General features: G+C 41.1%; 1 protein-coding gene and 1 long non-coding RNA gene across 2 annotated transcripts in view; one reads left to right on the top strand and one right to left on the bottom strand.

The window, feature by feature from the left end:
• Positions 1-10,286: 10,286 nt before the first annotated feature.
• LOC150007095 (uncharacterized) lies at positions 10,287-11,865 on the bottom strand. Its single transcript, XR_016512015.1, has 3 exons — positions 11,674-11,865; positions 11,231-11,348; positions 10,287-10,549 (listed from the first exon to the last, which is right to left on the bottom strand). It is a non-coding gene; the product is annotated as an uncharacterized LOC150007095 (long non-coding RNA).
• Positions 10,906-25,067, top strand: part of PLA2G7 (phospholipase A2 group VII) — a 33,380-nt gene continuing 19,218 nt past the window's right edge. Inside the window, exons 1-2 of the mRNA XM_090282538.1 lie at positions 10,906-11,069; positions 24,781-24,923. Of these exons, the coding sequence (XP_090138664.1) occupies positions 24,815-24,923 (109 nt within the window). The 5' untranslated portion in view covers positions 10,906-11,069; positions 24,781-24,814. The remainder of the gene's footprint in view (positions 11,070-24,780; positions 24,924-25,067) is intronic.

Here is a 25,067-nt window from a genome sequence, read left to right as displayed (position 1 = left end):
TGTATTTTGATCTAAAAGTTTTTAAATTTTGACACAAGCAGCGCACAAGGCCATATATAAATAAGAGGAAGATAAACCTTACCTTACAAAAGTATTAATTCTTTGTATTCTACAAGTAGTAGGATCTGCTAATGGGATACGAAATTTGTGGGGTAACTGCTTTCAATGTTGTCAGTGTGACACTGTGGCTGATGAATAATTTCACCTGGAATTACTGTCAAAAATCTACTCTCAAGGGTCTCTCACGCATGTCATGACAGGCAACAGAGGCCACGAGGCAATATCTGTGGGCCAGCCATTGACCTATGGTCACACTGACTCAAGCATTGGGACTAAAATTTCTGATTGAGGCAACTTCCATGAAGTCTTTTCCCGCATAGAATCAAAGCCATTTTTATATCAGAAAGGGACTCTAGACATCATGAGTCGAAATTCATTTTATGGATGAGAATATTGAAACCCACTGACATGAACTTGTTTAATGAAAGTCATACTGCTACTGGGTTTTAATTCATCTCTTATAGCCTCCCACATCCTAGTTAAGTTCAGTGTGCAGAGTCGATGTATAGTGAGCACAAATTCAAGTGTGGGCTGGGCGGCCTTGCCTTTCCTTTGCACACTTACTGCTTACTATTGAGCCTTCCTTGGGACACTGTGAATTGACTCTCTTCTACCTTGCTTCAATTCTAAAGAAAATGATAATAACAAGTCAATATAGGGTTTGATCTCAGTGCTTTAACATACATTAACAAGTTTAGTCGTGTGGGGAAGGTACAACTATTATTCCTACATTACAGAAGAGCAAACTAAGGCAATTAAATAAAGCCTAAGATGACAAAGTTAGTCATTGGACAACCCAGATAGTTTTGTTACAGTAACTGGTCTTCTCTACTCTGCTGCATTGCCTCTTGATATGATAAGTTAAAGTCACATGCAAGAGTTATTGAAGTGAAGGCTTCCCCACCTGGGAAATGATGCAATCTTAATTTCAAACCAATACTTGTGAAAGAGGCAATACAGTGAGATGGACAGAATGGTGACGCAGGAACTGGGAGTGGCAAGAAGGAAATGAAATATTTGTTGAATGCCTTCATGCATCAGGCACTGTTCTAGGTGTTTTATGGGTATGCTCTCATCAGTCCTAAACTGGAGATATAGTTTACAAGCAAGGAAATGGAGGGTTAGAGGGCTTAAGCATGCTCAACCCAGAGCTGTGTACTTCCTGTTGAGGGTGGGAGAGCTGATCAAATTCAATCCCTGCCTCTGACTGGGAAAGTGAGAGTCAGGTTTCATTTGTGGCTTCCAAATCATTTGTTCCCTTCTGCCTAGATACATCTTGTAGGAGCTTCCACAACTCAGGAAGGAGAACTTTGGTTGACATCTTGGACCGTCCCCGGGATTAGACTGGAGAAGTCGGATATGCTGGGTCTGGGATTCCAGCATCGCTGCTGATCAGCACAAACTGGAGATGTGTGCCGATCCAGCATGAGGCTTGTGGAATCCTGTTCTGGGGAGTGATAATTTCCAGGTTGGCCATATTTTCTCTTATGTGTTGTTTTGTCATCTTGTATCCTTCAGAGACATAGCTGTGGTTCTCTTAGCCTCGACTGGGTACTGCATAGCCTGAATGGGGGTCCACGTGGCTCTCTCACAGGCTGACTTTGGGATGACGTAAGGGCTTTTATAAGGGCTCTGTGTTACTGTCTTTGTACCTAATACCTCCTCCTCGTCGCACCCCTTGTCCAGATGATGCCGAAAAGCAAGTGAGGTCCTGTTGCCCACTGTGAGAAACGCTCCCAATAAAACACCAGAACACAGGACTTGGGCAGCAAAGCAAGGCGTTTATTCCTGAGTTTGCAGAGTCAGGCACACCACCAGCCAGGACCATGTGCATGAGAAGTAGACAAACAAACTGGCTTTATACTAATGTGATTAGCTCCCCCTCCCTAACGTGATTAGCTCCCCCTCCCTTCTCCTTCTCCCGTTTCTCCATTACTGGTTAATCTGGGTTCACAATCTAACACAATTAACTACTTAACTCAGGGTGTGATTAACTAAGGGTAATTTAGTTACAAACCCTGGCTGGTTTGGCTCAGTGGATTGAGCGTCGGCCTGCGAGCTAAGTGTCGCTGGTTCCATCTTCCAGTCAGGGCACATCAGAGAAGGAAAACTCTGACTCCAAAAAACCTCCGCTGCCTTGCGGCATACCTCTTCAGGGGAAAGGCTAAGGGAGTAAACCCCGACAGAAAATCCGGAGCCGGAGTCCCTAAGGCGGTTCGACGTTGTAGTCAACACCGGCAACTCCTGCGGCGCACCTGAAACCAAGCTGTATTGACTCCGTCTTTCCCTTGGACCCTTCAGCTGCGAAGAGAGGGGGGGTCTGCTGCATGGGCAACAGCAGACCCTCCATATCACCCTGCCCAGGCTCTGTAGCTTCAGCTTCACTGGAGAGGACACTCCAGCGTCATCGCAAGATGTCGATTCAACACGGGAGGAGACAGATACCGTGTCACTCCCGAGTCGGACTGCACAGCCATTCTCGGCGGTGCAGATAGACTCTTAAGAAGCTACACCATCGTCTCTCGAGACGGACGGCTGCCGACGAATCAATTAAGGCTAAACTCTTTAACACCTGAGTTCTCCTATCATTCCTCGTGTTAGTTTTTAATTATCTTCTTTCTGTGGGGTTAGTTTACAAATTAAAACAATGTAATATACAAATGCTACACAATTTTGGAAGAATGGCAGCCTTCTGCCTCGGAGGTTGTCCCCTCTAGAACACCCCAAGAAGAGTAACCCTGCCACCCTCTGCCAGGCCAGCCCGATCCTAGGCTGCGCGCCAAGTTTCTTCCCATCCCAAATACTGTCTGTTGGGAAAAGCAGGCGGCTTCCGCACAATCATCCAGGTATCCTCCATAAAGAAGAGCCTGAGAGCCACAGTCAGCCAATCTGAGAGCCCAAGAGCCCTTCTTTTATTTCAAATCTCCTAGCCCATAGTTACATGCGCTCTGAAGGCATTCAGCTTCTCAGCCAATCCCATCCTAGACTGTTCACCATTGCTTCCTTCTACAGCTCCTCTTTACTCCTCTGCAGTGATCTGATCAGATCTCTCTGTGTCACGGACATTTCATCTTTTCTACTGTCTCCTGTGGACCTGTTGCCTCTGGCTCAATTGCCTTGAAGAAGTCCATTTGTAGGGGACAAATTTACAACAAAATTTCCCTGAGTTTCTAATCACACATGTGAAAAGGCCATATCTCTCTTTAAAGAGTTATTGATCTAGCTGAGGAGTCAGATCTTGCACAAATAAAATATAATTGAGACTGTATTAGATGCCCTAAGAGAAGCACTCAAGCACTTGAAGACATAATATGTAGGAATCTTTAGAGGATGCTGGAAGTCTTCCATGTGTCCCATCAGATTCATGCTGCACTGTTCACTTGGGAGGCTTATCTGTAGGGACAGTATCCATGGGCACAGTGCCGTCTGGCTTCCTGCTGGGCCTGGCCAATTTCCAGCAGGAGATTTGAGGGCAGATGGGAAGTGGGGCTGCAGTATTTAGTCCTTTGGTTTCCTGCCTGGTTCAGGGCTTTGCTGCAGAGGTTACAGCTCCTGCCAGGTGGCCCTTTCCCTGGAATTATCCTTGCTAGGTCTCAGTCATTGCTTTCTTTGTCCTCTTGCTCCTTCAGGACCCTGGGTGGTAAGGGCTCCCTGGTGTTGTTTGCCCAGAGGCACTGCACTATGTTTTGTGGGGTCCCCTAAATTCTACTCTTACCTTAGTGAACAGTTATCAAATAATCAAACACTCATTAAATAATCCAATTTGATGATGACACATGATTCCTGCCTGAACCTGACCAATAAAGTAGGAATTCTACAATCAAAGGGGATACCCCAACATGGAATTCAGAATGGGTGAGTGTCAAGTGAGTTGAACATGGGAAACCTAAATGAAAAGAAGGTTGAGGTCAGATTCTGGAAGGCCACAAATGTATGGCAAGATACTTGGACTTTATTTCTCCCTCTGTACAATGCAAAATATTGAGTTTCCGAATGGGGAAGTAAAATGACTACAAGTTGATCATTTTTAGAGAACCAATTTTGCCACAAGAAGGTATAATGTATTCTGGGGTAAGGAACACCCATGGAGTAGGGAAAGAGTAAGAAGGCAATAAAAATGCATATTCTTTGACTCAGAAAATCCATTTCTAGGGACTTATCACAAAGAAATAATTTAAAACATGCATAAAGATTTAACTGCAACAATATTTACTTGAAGTGCTATTTCAAAAGCTAAAAATTGTAAACAACCAAATTTCTAATAAATAACCTGAATTTATACTAATAAGGGAAAATATAAAGCCATTGGAACTGATACTGTACATGTGCACTTATTGGCTTGGAAAATATTAGCATTATATTGCTAAATTAAAAAAGAATCTTATAAAACTGATCAAAAATTTAGTATGCAAGCATGTACTTGTTTATGTGGAGAAAACCTTAAAAGAGTGTACATTGAATTTGAAGCTAAACAGTATTTTTTTTTTTTACAATAAGCTTGTATATATAGGTTATCTAACAAAAGAAACATTATGAAGTTGTCAAGAGTGGAGCTTGTGAGGACCTTGATTAGGATGGTAATAGTAGCAATGGGAAGGAGGGAATTGTGCATGTGGAATCACATAACCTGGTCACTGGATAAAAGAGCCAGGTGACTGTGAATCATAGTACTACTGAGAGAAACCTGTGAGTCCTGGACTTAGCACCAAACCTCCTACACCTTGATTGAGGTTAGCAGAGGTGTTATCAATGAGTGAAGCATGAACAAAACATCCTGGAGACAGGTTTAACAGGCCATATCTTGGTGCCCCAAAACTGAATGCACACAGACATGTCAATTGTGACATCCACAGTTCTAAAGTCTCAAGGTAAATCAAGTCTACAAAAAGCATTAAGACACTGCCGAGGATGAATGAAGACTAAGCCTGGCAGTGAATAATACTTTTGGGAGTTGGCTAAAATATTAGAGGATTCTTTATCTCCTCTCCACTTTAGAAACTTAGAGGCATACCATGTGGGACCCACTGTGTTCTGGAAGGGTTTCACCTCTGAAGTCTTGTACTTCAATTCCATTCTCTGACCATGACTTTCTGCCCTTGCACTTAGTCACTCTGCCTAGGGTAGGTTCTTCCAACCGACTCAATCACCGATATTTTTCAGTTCTTTCTGGTTATTTATGTTATGTATGTGTGGGTGTATTCCTATATATGTATATGAATTCTCTTTCCCACAGGTGTGTGTGTGTATACATATATGTGTGTGTTTGTGTATATATATGTTTATGTATGCATACATACGTACACACACACACACACACACACACACACACACACATATATATATATATAATGTTCACTCTGCTTACCAAATATTGTTCTAAGCAATTTACATGCATGATCCTCTTACTCCTCATTGCAACTGTGTGATATAGATGCTGTTATAATTTCTGATTCATAGATTAGGAAATTCAGGGGTTAAAAGGCTATGTAACTTGCCCAAGGCCTTAGAGCTAATAAAGTTGTACTGGATACAAGCTCAGGTCTGTCTGACTCAGCTGTTCTAATTATTATACTTTAGTCTGGAGAAGTGTCAGGAAGATATACACCACACAGTTAAATAATTACCTAATAAGGTTGGGGTTGTGGGGACACCCCCACTTTATTTTTATTTTTGTTGTTGTTTTGTCCAGATTTCTAACAATACAAATGTATGACATGTTAACTAGGAAGAAAAATCTTTTCAAACTACCATCAATTCTCATTTTCTTTGCCTTTAGCCAAGCTACTCTCCTAATTTCCAGGCCCAGGCGATGCTCCTGTCTGGTCATGTTCCGGGACTGGCAGACATTACCGGACAGACTCCATGCCTTCTGAGTGAATTCCAGCCACCTTGGGGCTCGGAAGGCTTCAAACATCCTGGAGCAGATCTCATGACCATCCCCCAGATTTTCCCTCTCCTCCTGCTTCTTCTCACTCAAGCTACAGCCACGTCTCTTTCTTTTTCTTCTCCATAAAATGTCTTAAAAGTCGTCAACATTTAGAGTCTTTGTGTCCTCCCCTCTACCCCTTCCTGACTCCCTCCCTTCATTCCTCAATTATACTAAAATTGATCTTAAGGATTAAGTATTAAAATTGGATTTTGCCCTTCTTTTACTGAATCCCATAGCACTTTCTTTGATCTGCAAACACTCTATTTAACCAACAGTGTTGATCATACTTACCTTTTAAAATCCCTTTTCTCCCTTGACTTCTAGAGGGCTTCTCTCTCCCATTCTCCATCAGCTCTTTGAACAAACTTTCATAACTTCATTCACTGGCTCCTTTTCCTCCTACCTTCCGTGAATTGTGCTGTTCTTTTGAATTCTATCACCTACTTCTGCTCTCTCTAAAAGCTCTCAATAGCCAATCTTATGCACTCTGGGCATTTTCACTTCCAAATACCTTCTGCCCAGGTCTCTATACTGAGCTTCAAAGCTTCATAACTAACTACCCATAAGATGGTTCCTCCTAGAGGTGTGCTAGCTCACTATAGGGAAAGTCCCATTTTCTAGTCTTTGCTGATTTCTGTGGCATGAAGTCCCCACTATGACTGATTTCTAGCTATCAATGTGAAGTTACTGAATATAGAATGGGAAAGAAGTGTGCACAGCTGGCTCTCTCAAGCAAGTATAAGGTGACTCAACACATGGCTTCTATCACTTGGTATCCAAGGGCAGAGGATCTAACATTTTTTTGACATATGGTGGAAAACACATTTTACATAAGTTACATACATACCTAAATATGTGCAACTGAAAGTTCTATGAAACAATACTTAACCTTACTACATGTGATACACTTTAAAATTTATCATGTTCTATTTCATTAAAAAAATACTTGTCTAGACTCACCAAGTAGATTTCATAAGCCATTCATAATCCCAGACTCACAATTTTAAAAATGTTATCCTCAAGTCTTTCAAATCCAATATACACCGAATTGCATTTATTAACTCACTTCTCCAACCGGTTCTTTTCCCTCTTTTCTTTTCTCAATTAATGGCCCATCATCTACCTGGTTTTCCCCAGGTAGGAATCTCAGGGCCATTTTTGACTCATTCTTCTTTTTCATCCTTGCACTCATTTCTGCCTTGCTAATATCTCTCGAGTAGACCTTCCAATCTCAATTCCCACCGTCACTATCCTGTTCTATATCATCACCTTTCTCCTAATAGTCTCCTAATCCATCCCCTGCTTTTGGTTTCTTCAATCTCAATTCATCTTTTTTTCAGTACAAAATCAGCTTCCAAAAATAAGAAACACAACTGCTCTGCTTAAAAACTTTGATGGCTCCCTGTTGCCCCAAGACATTTTTCATTGATTTAGAAAATATTTATTGGGCAACTACTGTGTGCTAGGTTTCTTATTGGATCCAGGCTAATAAAAATGACGTAGCTTCTGTCCTCAAGAAGCTCACAATGCAAACTCTATTGCATTATTCAGAAGACTGTTATTGTAGCCCCAGCTCACCTTCATATCCTTACCTTCTGCTCCATCCTATCTATAGACCTAATGCCCTGGCCACATGGAGAACTTGGCATTCCCAGGGTGAATCGTTTGACTTGTAGGCCCCTTTGCTTTTGCTCAGAATGTTCCATGTTCTGTAGAATTATCTTCCTCCCTTCTAATGAACTCTTACTCATTCTGGAAAGCCACTGTCACAGTGAAGCCTTCATTTTCACAAATTCTTATTCTTAAAAAGTTTTAAATATTCAATCAGTGTAATCATGCACATGCCCTGAATAGGTTAATAGTACTAAAGAACCAAAGGAGAAAAGCCAGAGTCTCCCACCTCAGTTGACTCCAATTCCAATACAATTCCCCAAAGAGAATCACTCTAATGATTTGTTTTTAAATAGCTGCTGGTGACCTCCATGTTTCCAAACTAATATAGTATATTAATATTTCTTGGCATATTATCTTAGCACTATCTATCTCATTTCCAGCTCATGTGCATACCGGTCCAATCTTTCCTCTTCCCTGGTCCTCTGAATAGAGTGAAAGCTCTACATTCAGGTCCTGCACTGTCCTCTCCTTTGCCAAGTTTCTATGTATCCAGACATTTATTAACTGTGCTACCAACTATAGACAGTATCTTTTGATTCTCAACTTTCTAAAATGAGACCCCTAGTAACCCAGACTTCTTTCTATCCTGCATCCCACTTCTACCTCCTTTTACCATTTAAAAATTACATTAACAATTAATCATAATTCACATTCTCTTGTATTATCATAGACAATTCTCCTTTGGCTTGTTTATAAGGTAATTCTAAACGTTGAAAACCAGTAAGCAATATTTCTATGATTAAATTAAGTGAGATTTTCTGATCATAGTTTCTTCTATGATCATAGAATATACTTTGCAGAAGTATATTCTTGGATTTCAGGTTTAAATGTTATCTCCAATTTTTAGATAGCACCCAGTAAGTAGCTAAAAAAATCAATCCATTTTAGGTTTCATCATACTTGCATATGTCTTTCCTGCAACATTTTTCCCTCTTGCAGTTCCTAGTTTTAACTTAATTTTTTTTAATTTTAAATTTAAGCAATTGAATATTTTATGTATGTATGTATGTATTTTTGCAGTCTATCACCTTCTAACAGTCTCAAGGGTTTCCAAGTTCCCAATCATACTTTTAGTTTCATTGAATCCCATTTTTCCCTCTAGTTTAACTACTCCAATCAGGAAGGGTTTGTTTCCAGGCCTGGGCATAGCTGTCACCCTGGAGCTTCCCAACTCTGCTCACTTACCTGGATTGCAGCCACTTGAATCTTGTGCAGCCAGGGCAGCTTTGACTCTCACCCCTTTCAAGGACAATCAGTGACTCCCTCTCTGAACCTCCACAGTCCTCTGCATTTAGTTATATTGAGGAGCATTCTATGCTGTTATTTTATTATTCTTCAGGGCATGGACTGTGTAGAATTCATCTTTGAAATGGTACCTGACTGGCCCATACTAAAAAATATTTGGAAACACTATTGAGCACATTATTTAATCCAATATCTTGACTGAAGGAGAGAGCCATCATTTTTGCTCATATTAAAGGGTACATAAACACTGCTATGTTGGTGGGAAGAGGGAGTGAGAATTAAAGGATAAGAAATAGCTCAACAAAGAATCAATTTATAAATACAGGTATGTTATTTTTCTTCACTGAATAACACTAAAACAAAATCCATATCAGACCCACCTTATAATCTGTACGTCTGGGTCAACTTGCTGTCCTTTTGGAATGTGAGGCCCATTCTTTATCAATTTCACTGGACTAAGGCTGCCAGATAAAATACAGAATGCCCAGTTAGATCTGAATTTCAGATAAACAACAAATAATTTTTAGTAAAAAATATGTTCCAAATATTGCATGGAACATATACTAAAACCTTTTTGTTGTGCATCTAAAATTCAAATTTAACTGGAAGCCTTGCTGTTTTATTTGTTCAATATGGCAACCCTACACTAGGTATTTTCTCAAGGCATTAACCTGTTAAATGCCAACCAGTCTGACAGTCTCAGAAAATATGATCGGATGATGATGGGAGAGACATAGAGAAATAAATAAAATACTTCATACTTGCCTTCAAGACCTACCTTCAAAACCTTTTAAAGTGGGATGCAGAGTCTCCTGCTGCTTAATCTCATTTTAAGGCCAAAGGGAAGAGGGTCTTAGAGATCTCTTGGGTACCCTGTTAGATTATATGTACCCTTTTAGATTAATATTATGGGGCAATTTGCTTTGCAAGAGGTTATCTCAGGTAGTACAGGAAAATATCATGAGGCTAATACAGTTTTATTTAATTTTTCACCCGTTAAGTTTATATAAGTCACTGCCTACTTATAGATACTAATATTAGAATACAGTGTTGAAGGTTTCCCGTGAGCCAGGCTCACCCTAAGTGTTTCACACGCATTTCATTCTCACAAGGTGGCTCAGACTAATGGACTTTGTCTCCATGTTAGCGATGAGGAAAACTGAGAAGCAGAAAGGACAAAGGATTAGCCCAAGATCAAAGCACTCAGAAGTGGAGAAAGACACTGTAACCCATGTCTTCTTACTGCTGAATCCTCAGAATAAAAATAAAAGAGATTTTATTTACAGTTGTTACCCATCCACAAACCCCCCCAAAATCACTATTTAAAAAATGCAAACACCAGACATAAATTTCAAACTATGTTCTCTGAGTCTCTAACTGAAGCGTTGAATGAATATCTTTTATTACAAAGCGGACTGAAGAAAAAACATTGGAAAATGGAGGGGGAAATTTCAGTTAAAACCAGAATAACTGGGATAAACTGAGCTATGAGATGGGCCCTTCTTTCACCATTTGCCCCCAAGTCACAGTCGCTCTTCCTGATTGCCTTGCATTGTGTTTCCGCGGAGAAATGAAGCCAACACGGCGGCAGGCCTTCCCACCCACAGCACAGTCTACACAACTTTTGAATTGGTGTCCACCCTACAATGCAGCAAAATGCAGAATGCGCAGGCATACCAGTTTGCAGATGCAAGCAGACGGAATCTAGTGAAACCAGCAACGCAGGCTTGTTGCGGGCGAATTAAACAAGAAACAGATCTGATCTGAATCAGAATCGAATCTGAGAACAGGAACGGAGGGCACAGCACCCCCGCCCCCGGAACTGTCTGGGACCATCCCGGGGTGGGTTAAGTTAACCCCCGGGTCCAGGCCGAGGACCCCGGGGCCCGCGGAGAGCGTGGCGTGCGCTGAGCACCCTCGCGTCCCAAGCTGCCTCTGTTTGTGGGAGGCTGGTGGCCACACGCTCCTCCCCGGTCCCTCCTCTCGCGGCCGGGGGAGGAGAGGGTCGGGCGATGGTAAGACTCGCCCACCGCACCCCGCAGTCCAGCGGCCTCGGTGACCGCCGCTGGCAGCGAGCAGCAGCCGGGTTTGACGCGTTCTCGGTGCGCCCCGGAGCGCGCCCAGGATCCCGGCCGTGGAGAGCAGCTCACCGAAGCACCGGGTGAGGAGGGACCCAGGGGCAGAGGCGGGAGCCGGGAGCCGGGGAGATGTGCGGGGACGGCAGGACTCAGGTTGGACTGGCGCCGCCGTGCTGGGGGCGGGGGATCTGGAGCGGCGAAGGGCTGCTCGGGGGGTGGGAAGGGGGCGTAGCTGGAATCGTACCCGTCTCCCCGCCGGCGCTGGGCTCACGGTTCCCTCCGCCCTCCCGGACTGCGCTGGGACCTTCGCGGGCAGCGGGGCGGAATTGAGCTCCAGTTCTCCCTTTTCCCGAGGAAGCGACCTGAAGGACCCGGTGCCGAGAGGGAGAATCAGGCCAGGGGAACTGGGAACCCAGGGAGTTTTCCTATTTATAGGACTCTCTCTGGGACACAGCAAACAGAACAAAACCCTCCCTTTCGTGAGTACTGTTTCTGCACCAACCCAGTTCTGAGTAGCTGTTTCAGGACCAGAATTATAAAAATAAAGCAACGCCGCCCCTGCCTCGCTCCGTTACTCCTCACTACCCCCCCCCCCGGCCCACCCGCCGTCACAGGCCGCGGAAGATCACGGCTGCCTACCCCCACCCCCCAACTGGCAGGAGGAGGGGCTTGTTTTAAAGTCAAAACCTGGAGCAGAGAGTATGTTCTTCCCCATCATTTCCTGGAGCTTCTATGAGAAGTTTCTCTCTCTCAACACGAAAAGGCCAGGCTTCCAGTCAGGTCAGTGATTCTTGGGATTGCTGCAGAGGTGATGCAGAAGGAGGAGGGAGAAGTATGGGGCACTCATATGGGAGCTTGCCATTTTTTGAAGAACACTTAAGTCCAGGTTTGGGAGGGGCTTATGTTAACAAATCAGTCTTGCACAAATTGCCATTGACCCAAGTGAGAATGCTGAGCTGGGAGACTGGTATGTATGTGAGTAAGAGCTGGAAAATGTGTCCTTTAAAGTGCTGACAATCCTAAAAGGCTCAGGACTAAATCGTGGGCTAACACTGAACTCAGGGATCAGGGCATTACGTATTGGCCTCATCCAGAAGAAGGAGATGACCTTCTGGCCCCCACAGCCGCTGGTGAGCTGCCAGGACCCGGATAGTTTTACTTCTGCAGAGGGAGAGTTCTGGTGGTCCTGGGGAGAGAGCCCACCCACTGGACATTTTCCAGCCTGCCTGCTTCCACTCACTGCCCTCGGGCACGGAGGGTTCTCTCTTCCTCAGACATTTGTGCAGGAGTTGCTGCTGTGGACAGCATGCTGATGCTCTGCATTGAAATGGGCCCTTTGTCCTCAAGGCTGAAACACAGTCTGTCACCACAGACTGTCTCCAAGGCTGTCAGTGTCCATAGAGCTACTGAGAGTTGGAAGAAGGAATGTTAATCTGGCTCAGCCACTCATTTGAAAGCTGAGAAATCCCTTCTGAGGTGTGAAAGGACTTTCCCAGTACCCCGAATGTTTCCTGAAAACAGAAGCCTGGGCAGCTGGCTTCCCATTTTCTCTCTGTTGTATGTCTAAGCCCTGTGCCTGTGCACTTCAGTGGTAAGGATCATCCATTCCTGCACCCAGTTAGACTTGGGGACTAATACCATTTTCCACCCTCTTTGAGACTCTCAGTCCAGAGCAGTAAGGAAAGTGCTAAGTGCCCAAGCAACTAGAGTGGGCAAGTCAGCTGGAGTTTAGGCATCTGTGTTCCTGTCTCTGACCCCCTAGCTAATGGATATTTCCTGGGAAAGAAGGTGATCATCAGGTTATTTACACCTTGTTTCATCTTAAGCTGATTTTTGTTTTTTCATTTTCACCAGGAACTTTATTGATTTGGATATTTTGAGTATGTTGGCTGTCTCCCACTGTTGGCTTCTAGTGGGTAGAGGCCAGGGGTGCTGCTAAACACCTTCCAATGCATAAGGCAGCCCCACAGCAAAGAATTATTTGGTCAAAATGTCAATAGTAGCAAGAAACTTTGCAGAAACTGCTTTTGATACATTCAGTCACTCACAGCATCTTCTCCACACACTGCACAAATCTTTTTTTACATTTCAGTTGCATTTTTACCTTTCTTGAAATAATAAAGCATATATAGTATTCCCTTACTTATTGCAGATATTACGTTCTAGACTCATGTAACACCCATGGTAATTGGCTCCACTGACCTCTTGAGACATTGAGAAAGTTCCATAAAAGTGAAGCATGGAAAAGAAAGTACTGAGTGAGAAGAAATCAAAGGAGGAACATTGAGCTCAAAAGTCATATTGTTCTGGAATTCTGTGGAAGCTTTGTGGTTTGTAGGGATGGGCAGTGGCTTCTCTGTGAAGGCAACACCTGTTGTGTACCCTGACTGTCACTTTGCTCCATTGTACAGGTATAGCACATTAATAGAAACAGTCTAAAATATATAGGCTTATAGTCTCTTTTGAAAAATAATCTTAGCAGTTGAGAAAGAAAAGTCTTTTATAAGAATAGATACTTATTGAATCCAGTGGGCTAGTTGATTCCTAGTACAAGCTTTGTACTTCACTGACTTCAAGAAATATTTATTGAGCACCTACTGTGTGCCAGGCACTGAGTATAGAGCAGTGTGGTTAAGACAGATAGGGCTCTAATCTCATGGAGTTCACATTCTAGATTAGAGGGATGAGCACGGTAAAATCAGATATCATTGCATGTCTTGAAGAAAAGGGAACAGAGCTCCCTGTGGTAGAGTATCACGTTGTGTGTATGTGAGAGAGAGAGAGAGAGACGTGAGAGGGATCTGGATTGTTGGATTGGGGTTTGAGAGGCTTTTCAAAGAGATAGTCTTCAGATGAGACCCCAGAAGATGGGCAGACAGTTCCAGTGGGCAGAACCACAGTGCACAGTCCTGGGAACAAGCTCAGCGTGTCCCAGGCACAGCTGGAAGGCACTGTGGCTAGAGTAAGGAGAGTGAGAAGGAGAACCAAGGAGTGAGGTTGAGGGGCAGCAGCCAGGTAATGCAGAGCCACTAGGCTGAAGTAAGCTGTCCGGGCTTTAAGTGCAGTGAGGAGCCAAAAGCAGAGGTGTGACAAGATAGAGTTGTGTCTTTTCAAGGATAACTCTGGGTGCTTTGTAAAGAATGGATGATGATGGGGGAAAAGAGGAAAAGTAGGGAGACTAGCTCCCAGTTTATTGGTGATGGAGTGCGGAAGCAGTAGGTGAGCAAAAGCTATTTTTGGATATAGTGTGTATAAAAATAAATAAGCTAATGAATATGTCCTTAAGGGTAATGTAAGATTTTATTACTATAATTATTTCCTAATATTTGTTACTTTGAACTTCCTGTGCATCATTTTCAAAATTTTTATAATAAATTTTAATGTCCTTTTATTGATCATATCCTGTCCTTTTATTTATCATATTCTTTTCAATAAATGTAACTTATTATACATATAAAATGTTCTGCTCTGTTCGGAGTGTAGGAAACCCTTGACTGAGAGCTGCCTATAAAACACACCATTGTAGAATGCTGTGACTTTAACATTAAACTGATAGCCGGCGTACTTTTGGAAGTTGAGTGTGATCAGGTAAAATTCAAAATAGAGTATTTGAAGTTAGGAATTGGAAAAAATACAGAAAAGAAATAGCACCTTTGCCTTTGTTCTGGACATGCCTGTGCACAGATATCTGTTGCGCGAAGATCTTTTGGTAATTGAAAATCTATACATGACAGTGGAATTTCTGGAGAGGGCTGTGAACCAAAGTTGAATAGGATTATTTTCTTAGTGAAGCATTCTCTCTCTGAGGAAGCTCGTGAATGTTCCCTGGTTGGTCACTGACTAGATTTTAGGGGGCCAGGGAAGAGCGTCAATGTTGTTTACCACCTAGGGTAGGAATGACCTCAGCAACAGACAACTAACTGCCACAATAAGACAACCCTATTTCTCTTTGTTGCCTCATTTTGATGTGCAACTCACTAGAAGGAAGTCTTTCTGTTTACAAGAAAAAGGAGGCTCTTCCTCCCTTACATGGTGTGCGGGGGAAGAGCCGGCTCTTAGCGACTTAATGGTCTCTGGGTTAGCTTCACTCTCCAGACCTCATTCATTATTTATTGGTCAATGTGTCTGAGTTTCAACTTGAAGTGGCCACTGTGGCGATTCAAATTGCAGACAAAATGTGACAGTAATTTAGGGCTCTGTCTGGTTTCTTTTCTGCCATGTTTACCCTCCTAGTCTCTTAGGGTTGAGGGTGGTTGGGGCATCTTTAAGGAAGAGGTTCAAGTTCCTCCTGGAGGCCACTAATCTATTCTGTTGGAGTTATATGTTTTGAAATGTTGAATTAACTGCTATCCTTTATAAATAAGTAGATTTTACATACAAATATAGTTTTCCAGCTTTTCTTGAAAAATAAATGAGAAGATCTAGTAACATGGAGCTCTCATTTCTACATGACTGCAATCCACTGAAGAGTGGTGTGACTCCCTTTTAGGTGGTCCTGTTTGTCAGGGTCTCCACTACTGACATTTCTAGTAAACAGATCCCATTTAGCTCACACAAGTTGCCTGCCTGGCCCTTAGAGACTTCTGATCTTAACCCTCAGGTTTAGATCATCCAGACTCTCTGTTCCACTTTCACCCTCTTTCAATGCAGGAAATCCTTCTCAGGATCCTTGCTGGTATTTTCTAGACCTGTGCTTAAACTGTTCCTCTAATAGAGAGAACATAGATCCAAGTAGAACATGTCCCTTTTCCATAAATCTGTAACTGTCATTGTGCTTCCTGGGTGTTCCCCCAGAGTAAACATCCCTGTTTCCCTCAACAGCTCCTCATGTGACTTGCTGCCTTGTTCCCTCACTAGTCTAGTTATTGTTGGGTTATTTATTGTTCCCTTGTCTAAACTTTCATTCATCCCTAAATCCCCAACAGTTCCATAAGATGTGGTTTAGCTGGTGTACAGTGTTCCAGTTTCCTTCCAGTGTGGCATCAAACTGCTCAGAAAGACTTAGAAAACTCTTAATATCTATGGCCTTAAAGCTAATAGGGCACCAGACATCTGGACATTTGCAAACTAAATGCAGATGAGTTCCCATTCTCAAAATCTAAGTAGAATCAATTTCATTTTCGTTGCAGCTGTTAAATACTTATATTTATAAATGGCTGTTTTATTAACTTACTTCCATAATAGGAAGCTGCTTCTTATTTTGTTTTCTTGATCTTTATCACTGTTCTTAGGTTGTGAAATGATTTCACAAGAGTTGTGTCTACTTCCCAAGATAAGAGGCATTAGACACTTCTGCAGAAGTCACTTAGATTTTTTACATCTGAGATAATGTCTATACTAAATCTTGATTCCATTAGCTCATATATTAGAGAGAAAATAATATTAAGAGTAGGTATTTTTTCTTCTCTATTTTAGTTTCAATATTAACAAGTATGAAGTAAGGAAATTTGAGTTAACTCTTTTAAAAGGAGTCGTATTTCTTAGATAAAGATGGGACCTCAGAGTCCAGCCACACCCTTGCACCCATCCCTTTTTCAGCATCCCTGGCAGGGGACCAGTTAGCGGTGTTTGAATCCTTCTCATGACAGAGAACTCTCTCTTCACTGTGAGGTGTACATCGCCAATGCCCTTGTATTGACCAGGCACCTGCCTCCCTACAGTCTGTTTCAAAATGAAATAAACAAGGATATGGTTTCATGTGCATTCCTTAGACCAAGGTTTCTCAATCTCAGCATTATTGACATTTGGGGCTGGATATTTCTCTGCTTGGGGGCTATCCTGTGCAGTGTAGGACGCATAGCAGCATCCCTGGCCTGTCCTCACCAGACGCCAATAGCATTCACTCTGAGTTGTGACAAGCAAAAACGTTGCAATGTCACCAGACATTGCCTGATCTCTTCTGGGAAGCGAAGCCACTCTGGTAGAGAATCACTACTATACGATGATGTTCTAGCTGCCTTTAGCCTGTTTCAGAATGAAATACTGTTTCCTTATCAAGCAAGGGTATAGTGGCTTTAAAAACATTGCATTAGAAAAATGTATGAGGCCATTTACATCTGATCATGAGCAGGAGTTTCCACAGGACAAAACTGCTTCTGATCAGGGAAAGGAATGGGTGTAAAGTTACAGCAGTTTGGGCTTTCGGAGTTACACCTTTTTGTAATTTTTAAAAAATGAATATGTAACACATAAAATAACAACAAAAGGTACTACAATAAAAAAAGTAGTAATACATTGCTTAAAAATCAAGGCTGGAAGATTGACAATCTCCTGCCTCTTATTGTAAAATATCCAAAGCAGGAGATTTTATCTTCTTAATCATTCAGTTAGTTTTGGGTCAATTGTGAGATTTTTAAAATCACTTTCTTTGACTTTAGTTGAAAGTAAATTGGTCTCTTATTTGCTCTCTGGTATCATTCTGTAATTTTCTATGCCCTGTATATTACTTTTCTATTACTCCTATAGCAATATCACAAATTCAGTGGCTTAAAGCAACACAAATTTATAATCATGCAGTTCTGTGGGACATATGTCTAAAATGGCCCCAAGGAGCTAAAATCCAGGTGCTTTCAGGGATGCATTCCTTTCTGGGGGCTCTGGGGGAGCATCTGTCTCCTTACCTTTTCCAGATTCTGGAGGCCACACATATTCTTTGGCTTATGGCCCCATTTCTCTATCTTCAAAGCCACCAGAGGTGAACTGAGTTTTTCTCACTTCTCATCACCCTGACTTCCTCTTCTGCCTCTTTCTTCCACTTTTAAGAAACTTTTTTTTTTTTCAACAGGCAAAATTTAATATATGCACACAGTTTTATATATAATGCAGCACCACACCATGTAGGGCATTTACTCATGCATTCAGATATGTTTGAAACACTTCTTAAGACTACAGAACAGAACACAGAAAAATAAACAAGAATATATTCAACACTAACCAAAAGTGATATGATAAAAAATATAAAGTACTATTTTTATTTCAACACTTCAAAAGATATTTATATATACTTTTTTAGCAACATAAAAAATGATCACATCTTCACATTCTTTTAAGTATTATTTGTACTCAGGGTAAGGTTATTATCGTTTTTCACACTTAAATTTTTTTCTAGCCCTGGCCAGGTGCTCTGTTGGTTAGAGAGTCATCCCAATAAGCCGAGGTTGCATGCAGGTTCAATCCCTGGTCATGGCACATACGAGAATCAACTAATGGATGCATAAGTGTAACAAGAAATTGATGTTGCTCTCTCTCTCTCTCTCTTTCTCTCTCTCTCTCTTCCTTCCTCTCTTTCTCTAAAATCAATTTTTAAAATTAAAAAAATCTTTTTTCTAGCTCTGTAACAATGCAATTTTAACCCATTCAGGTAAATTCAACCCCAATGTTACTATTTCCCAGCATTAGGACATGCTCCCACCCCCCTTCTAGCATTTTCTAAAACTTATTTCGGGGGGAGATCCCAATTAGTGGAAAAGTAAATGGCCGACGCTAGTAGCAAAACCTTAGTTCTTTGAAATTGATATGCTAGAACTGAGCCATTATTAACATTTAAACAAAAACAATAGCATTTAGACATTTAATAAGAAGCAAAATATAGTAAACAGAAATAGTGTGCCCAAATATAGATTCTCTTCAGCTACACTAAAACAGACCTTGCTTAGTACCCACAGGTGAAAGATTAAGGTCCCCTCATCTAAAACTAAAGATAAAATAAATGAGACTTAAATAAATATTGCTAATTTTAGGATGGCTGAATGTTTTCTAAACCAGAAATGGCTAGAAAGAAAAAGTATTGCACCAAGTCAGTCATATGCAAGGTTGCAGTTTACAGACGTATTAATTCACCCTTGAGTCACAAAGGAAACATAATGTGAGTATACATAGAGTTCGCATCAACTAAGTTATATTATATCGTGGCTTAGGAAAACCTACTCCTGCCAGACCAAGGACATTCCAGGATAACCTCCTTAACTTCAACCAATTAGCACTCTTAATTCCATCTGCAACCTTAATTCCCCTTTGCCATGTAACATGACATATTCACAGGTACTGGGGATTAGATGTTGACTTTTCTTGGTAGGGGTGGGTGGGGGTGGGTGGCAGGGTAGGAAGCAGTAGTTTCATTTTTTTACCTGTCGTATGCTCCCATTCCAAAAGTTAATCAAAAAGAGTTTGACGAAGAGAGGGCTGATATTTGTGAAACAGCATTTTCTTTCTCTTCACCAGTAACAGAAGGGTTATCTGTTGCCAGGACTGGGTTTTTCTTGGACTCATTCATTAGCTCTTGACGGAAATTCTGAACTTGAGAAGGACATTTGACCTACTGTTTTGGTTAATCTTTATTTTAAAAGGGAAATGATGCCTGATGAGAATTTGACAGGGACAGACAACAGGAAAAAACAGGATCAGTGGAGGTAATGGTAGTAGTATGTGTGAGATCTGGGCAGAGCGCGTAGGAAACTGTGGTTTCAATGGTAGATACAAAGCCCACAGAAGAAAGACAAAGGGTATCTATGTACTTCTAAATGGGCTGAAATAGGATGTGTTCCCTGAGCTCTCATTTACAGGTCTTCTTGATCTGCCAGGATGGTATTTTATGTAGTGGTCAAGAAGCTAAATTTGAAGAAAATGATTTTCAGGCTTTAGTGCTTAAAGAATTGATTTTTAAAAAGTAGATATTCTGATAGATTTTAAATTTTGGAAAAGAGAAAAGTAGAGCGGAGGATAAAAAATTACCTTTACTTTCTAACTATACAAAACCCTCTAAAGAAGATAAACTTTGTGAATGTTTGATATTTCTTTATTTTGTTTCTTCTTGTTCTTGTCTCCTCCTCATCCCTTTTATGTGTCTGGAATCATAGATAATTTTCTCAAATCTATCAAATATTTTACTAAATATTAAATGTAAACACTTTTTATGGTCATAGAAACCCTTCCTAAATATCCTCTTAAATGTCTTCTTAAAATTATTTATTAGTGAAGCAATACGTTGTATTATAAAATAATGGAAAATACAACCATAATTCCATCACCCTTTTTTATATTAATTGTCTTTTAAATATGAATGTTAAATGGAAATTTTGTATCCTTTTTCCAGTTAAAATTGCATTGTAAACAATTTCCTAAGTCATAAAGAATTATTTTGTAATTACCATGTTAATAGCAATAAATCCCATTGATGATATTCTCTTATTGTTTAACATCTGTACAGTTTCCATGTGTGTATGTATGTGTGTTGGCTCTTTAGAGTTGGAATGAATGCCACAGTGTGTGGCATTTTTAGGGTTTTACTTCCCTGTGTATAAGATGTTTCTATGTGTTGATCTCAGAAATGTTGTGTAAAGATCAAAGGATACAGAGAATAAATTGATTGTTTTCAGGTGGGAGGAAGGTGGAGGGAATGGGTGAAAAAAAAGGTAAAGAGATTAAGTGCACATTGGCAGTTATGAAAGTCACAGCATAGGTAATATAGACAATAATATTGTAATAACTATGTGTGGTGTCATGGTGATACTAGACTTACTGGGGTGACCAATTCATAAGTTATATAAATGTCTAACCACCATGTTGTACACCTGAAACTAATATAATATCGTGTGCAAACTGTAATTGAAAAATTTAAAAGTTTAAAAATAAAATAAAATACTCTAAGCATGCAACAAAGATATATTTTTATCCCAAACATAGTATCTGATACATAGGCACTCTTAAAATTGAGTAATTGAAAGCATAAACAATTGAATGAATGAATGAGTCAGCCAATCACTGAATCATTTAGAGGATGAAATGGGACAGCACATATGATAGGGTGATGAAAAACTCTTAACAATTAGTCCTTGTTGTTTCATTGCAGCAGTTTCTGAACACCATATTCTGGGATTGGCTGTGTCCAAATCCCTAGGGAGCTAAAACGCAGATGGCTGGGCCTGTCTCCTGAAGGTTCTGAGTCAGCAGGTCTGGGGTGGAGCTCCAGAATCAGTATGGCCAAGCTTGGGTGAGGTCAGGTTGGGAACTCTAGTGTGTTCCACTCTGAGGGCCAAAGGTAATAGCCACGTGTGGCACTGGTAATGCGGAAGGCAGAGCACCCCAGGTCTGCTTGGCGGACTTGGGGGAGCCCTGCTGGCACCTGGCTATCTCTAATTCTTCCTGAAGTTATTGACAGGGATGATGTGATGAATACCAAGGAGCTGTGGGCAAGCTCACCTCCTTTGGGTCAGTGTGATGTTCCTAAATATTACTGTTCATCTCCTTATGTATTGCCCCCTTTGTCTTGCTTTCTAAAATGATCTCCAGTAATTTTCCAAATGGGATGAATGACACTCCCCTATTCAGTTATAGGCTGTAAGCACTAGGGATGGAATTTTCTAAAGCAGTCTGCTCATGACCCTGTAAATACTTTCCGTGGATGATGTTATCTGATGAAAACCCAAGTTGTGACAATATAACAGAGGGGTGGTGGTAGAAGTTGGCCAGAGATAGCCTGACTTTAGTTCCACTTCTTTTGTTGTTTACTTGGGAAACTCAGTAACCTCTTCCCTGGATTCAGACACAGCACTCTGCAGCTTTTTAGCCGGTTGCTCCAAATCTACCTCAGAGCGAAACCAATGAGACAGCCTCATCTCTTCAGAGAACAAGTTCTAACTCTTTGTTAACTCGTCTGCTCGATCCAAGTAGTTCCTGAATACCTTAGCATCATTAAAATAATTGTTCTATTTATTAACTTATAATCTTATAGTTTTTGACTGAGCAGGAATTAATGCTACACAGAGTTGGTATGTCATGGTTAAAGCAGGGACTGAGACATTCTGGGTTCAAGCCCTACCTCCAGCACTTGCTAGCTGTTTGGACAAATTAATTAACCTCTCCTTGCCGCAATGTCCCATTAATAGGATGGGGATAATTAAACCTCCCTTACAGATAGATTATTCTGATAATAAGATAACATGCCAGAAATTGTGCAAAGGGCTTGGGACATAAGAAACCTTCAAATGTCAGTAGTATTATTATTCAATTAGTGAACAGACTATTGGAGTAACTCCTAAGTGCCATTTTAAAATACAAAGACATTTTAATGCTATGCACTCATATGACAAGATATCTACAGTGTATTATCAAATTAAAAATGTAAATGTAATATATAGTGTGAAGTTTTGTAAATAAATTTTAAAACTATATATGTATATGTGTATGTATGTATGTGTGTATATGTGTGCACTGGGTGTATGTGCATGTATTCAAACATAAAAATGCATATGGGAAAAATCTGTTAGCAAGTGATTATCAGTGAAGAAACAACTCAATTTTTTTATTTATCTTATTCTGCCATGTTTGGATTTTTGAAATCATGTGTTAACATGATTTGAAATCACATATGATCATATATAAAATTAATATCAAAATAACATAAAATATAACCAACCAAAATTATAATTTAAAGTTATACCATACACATTTTTTTCTGACTCTCTCTCTCTCTCTCTATATATATATATATACACATATATATATATATATGCAAAATACAGTCATTCTACAAGTAACCCAAGAAGCTTAGCATTCCAGGGACAATTTTCCCAGCTACCTATCTGAATTTTTATAACCCATGTGATAAGCTGTTAAGTGCTGACCTTGCTATATTCCTGTCTCCTATGCAGCCTTTCTCTCTGAATTCCTGTTGCCCTGAGAGTTTGTACCATTTTGTTTAAGAATTTTTAAATGTCACTGCAATTTGCTATCTTCCTGAATTAGATGTGCTAGTCTTAGCTTGGAAACCCCATTGTAAACTCTTTCAGAATGGGGATTGTGTCACATCTTCCAGTACTTCCACAGTTCTTGACATAGCAGAGGGTATACTCATTGACTGAATGGCTGCAGATCTGGTATTAGTCAGGATAAGCCATGCTGGGCTGCAATAACAGCTTAACCTGGAAATTTCAGTGACTTCACACAACCTAGGTTGGTTTCCTGCTTGTGAAAGGCCATGTGAAATGGCAGGTGGCCCTTCTCTATTCAGTGATAGTGATCCAGGCTTCCTCTACTTTGAGACTCACACATGGTTTCTATGTTTGTTGTACCAAGGAAAGGAAGGGATGGAGAAGACATACTGACTCTCAAGTGTCCTAGGTCACTTCCATTCAATTTCCCATTTGTCAGAAGTCAGCCCCGTGGCTTTGTCCAGCCACAAGGAAGGTCAGGAAAAGTAGGGGCACACATAGGTGATCAGGATCACTAATCGTGTGGGCCACCCGTCTATATCTTCCTGCAGAATAACTGTGCCAACTCGTTAGCACCCCATTGGTGTCAGTGGGACCAACACTCATGGATCATTAAACTTGGTTCAGTTTATGTTAGTAAATGTATGTGTTAGAAACTACTAGGATTCAGAATATATTCATTCCACATGCATTTATCATTGTCTGCTGTGTGCCCAGTGCTAATCCAGGTTGTGGGAATACAGCAGGGGAAAAGAAAAAACAGTCAAAATTCCCCGCAGTCACAGGACTGACTTTTTAGTAGATGAAGATAAACAATTAACAGATAATATCTGAGCACGCATATTAGTTGGTGACAGATATTATGGAGAAACATAAAGCATGGGTGGGTAGAGCATGTGTTAGTGTGGAGAAGAGGGTGGATTATAATTTTAAATTGATCAGGGAAAACCTCACTGAGAAGGTAACATGGAAACTACATAGCGGCAAGGGAGCCAGCAGTTTGGGTGTCAGGTCAAAGAGCCTTTCTGGAGAAAGGGACACATGTGAAGATCCCAATGCAGGACTTGGAGTGCCTGATGTATTTGGTGAATGGTAAGGAAGCCAGTTTGGTTGCAGTGAGTGTGCAGTGGGTCAGGCTGGGGTGGGATTGAGGGTCTACTGAGTAAGCCTGTGTAGAACCTTCTAGGCGACGTTAGGTCTGTAGCTTTTACTCTGTATGATATAAAGACATTTGGGGGTTTTGAGCAGAGGAGTGACATGATCAGTCTGGCCACCATGCTGGGAATAAACTATAGGGACAAGAGTAAAAGCAGGGAGACCAGTTAGAGGTGATTGCCAAAGTTGAAGTGAGAGATGATGATGGCTTGGGCCATTTCCATCACTGCAAAATTTTGAGGGGAGAAATTTTAAATATGATGCACCAATACCAGATAGTTTTTGCGAATAATATATCATTTATTATTATCATGAGTCTGATATTCTATTCATTGGCCCATAAACATTTATCCATGAGTTCTACAAACACTTATTTAACACCAGTGGCATGTCAGTCCCTCTGTTAGGTCCTGGGGACAATAAGGAAGACCTGACCTCTGCCCTTGGGAAGCTTTCAGCATCATAGGATAATCGAGATAACCAAAAATATAATGTCAATGCCATAAAACAACCACAGCTGTAGCAATAGAATCATTCTGTAAGTATGATGGAAATGTTAGCCAAAACTCATGGGATGTTTACTATGTGCTAGACATGCCTGTGGGTATTATTATGACGTGTGACTTTTATAATCATTATGTGTTGATACTCTTCTTTAAGTGCTACAAAGTCAGAGAACTAGTGAGTTAAACCCTAATGTAACAGCCTAAAAGTGTCATTTTTGTGCTCTGCAAACAAATTGCCAAGGATTTTGCCACCCTGGTACCTATCAAAAATCCAGCCCAGAAAAAGCACGTGCCGTTTTTCCAAATGTCTTCTTCCCTTATAATACATAAAATTGTATTACTAGTATCTAATAACACAGACTTATCAGCCTATTTAAACCCTCTTTATCGCATGTTTTTTCTTCTTTTGACAATCTCCCTTGAAGAAGACTAAGCTGAAACCACTGCTCCGCTTCCAAGATGTTGCCACCCAAATTGCATGCGCTCTTCTGCTTCTGCAGCTGCCTCACGCTGGTTCATCCTCTTGACTGGCAAGACCTAAATCCTGTTGCCCATATTGGACCATCAGGTAAGAGGTACATTTATTCAAGGCTTGTGCAGGTGACCTGTTGCCGGACTCAGAGTGGCCTCAGAGAAGTTGGCCTCTAAGCAAGTTTTATTAGGAAGATGCTCATGGAGGCCCCCTGTTCTTCAGGGTCAGGGGAGAGGGCCT

Source organism: Furipterus horrens, unplaced genomic scaffold (genome assembly GCF_987537825.1).
Source record: "Furipterus horrens unplaced genomic scaffold, mFurHor1.1.pri manual_scaffold_6, whole genome shotgun sequence".
Taxonomy (NCBI): domain Eukaryota; kingdom Metazoa; phylum Chordata; class Mammalia; order Chiroptera; family Furipteridae; genus Furipterus; species Furipterus horrens.
This window is presented reverse-complemented; position numbering and strand designations above follow the sequence as displayed.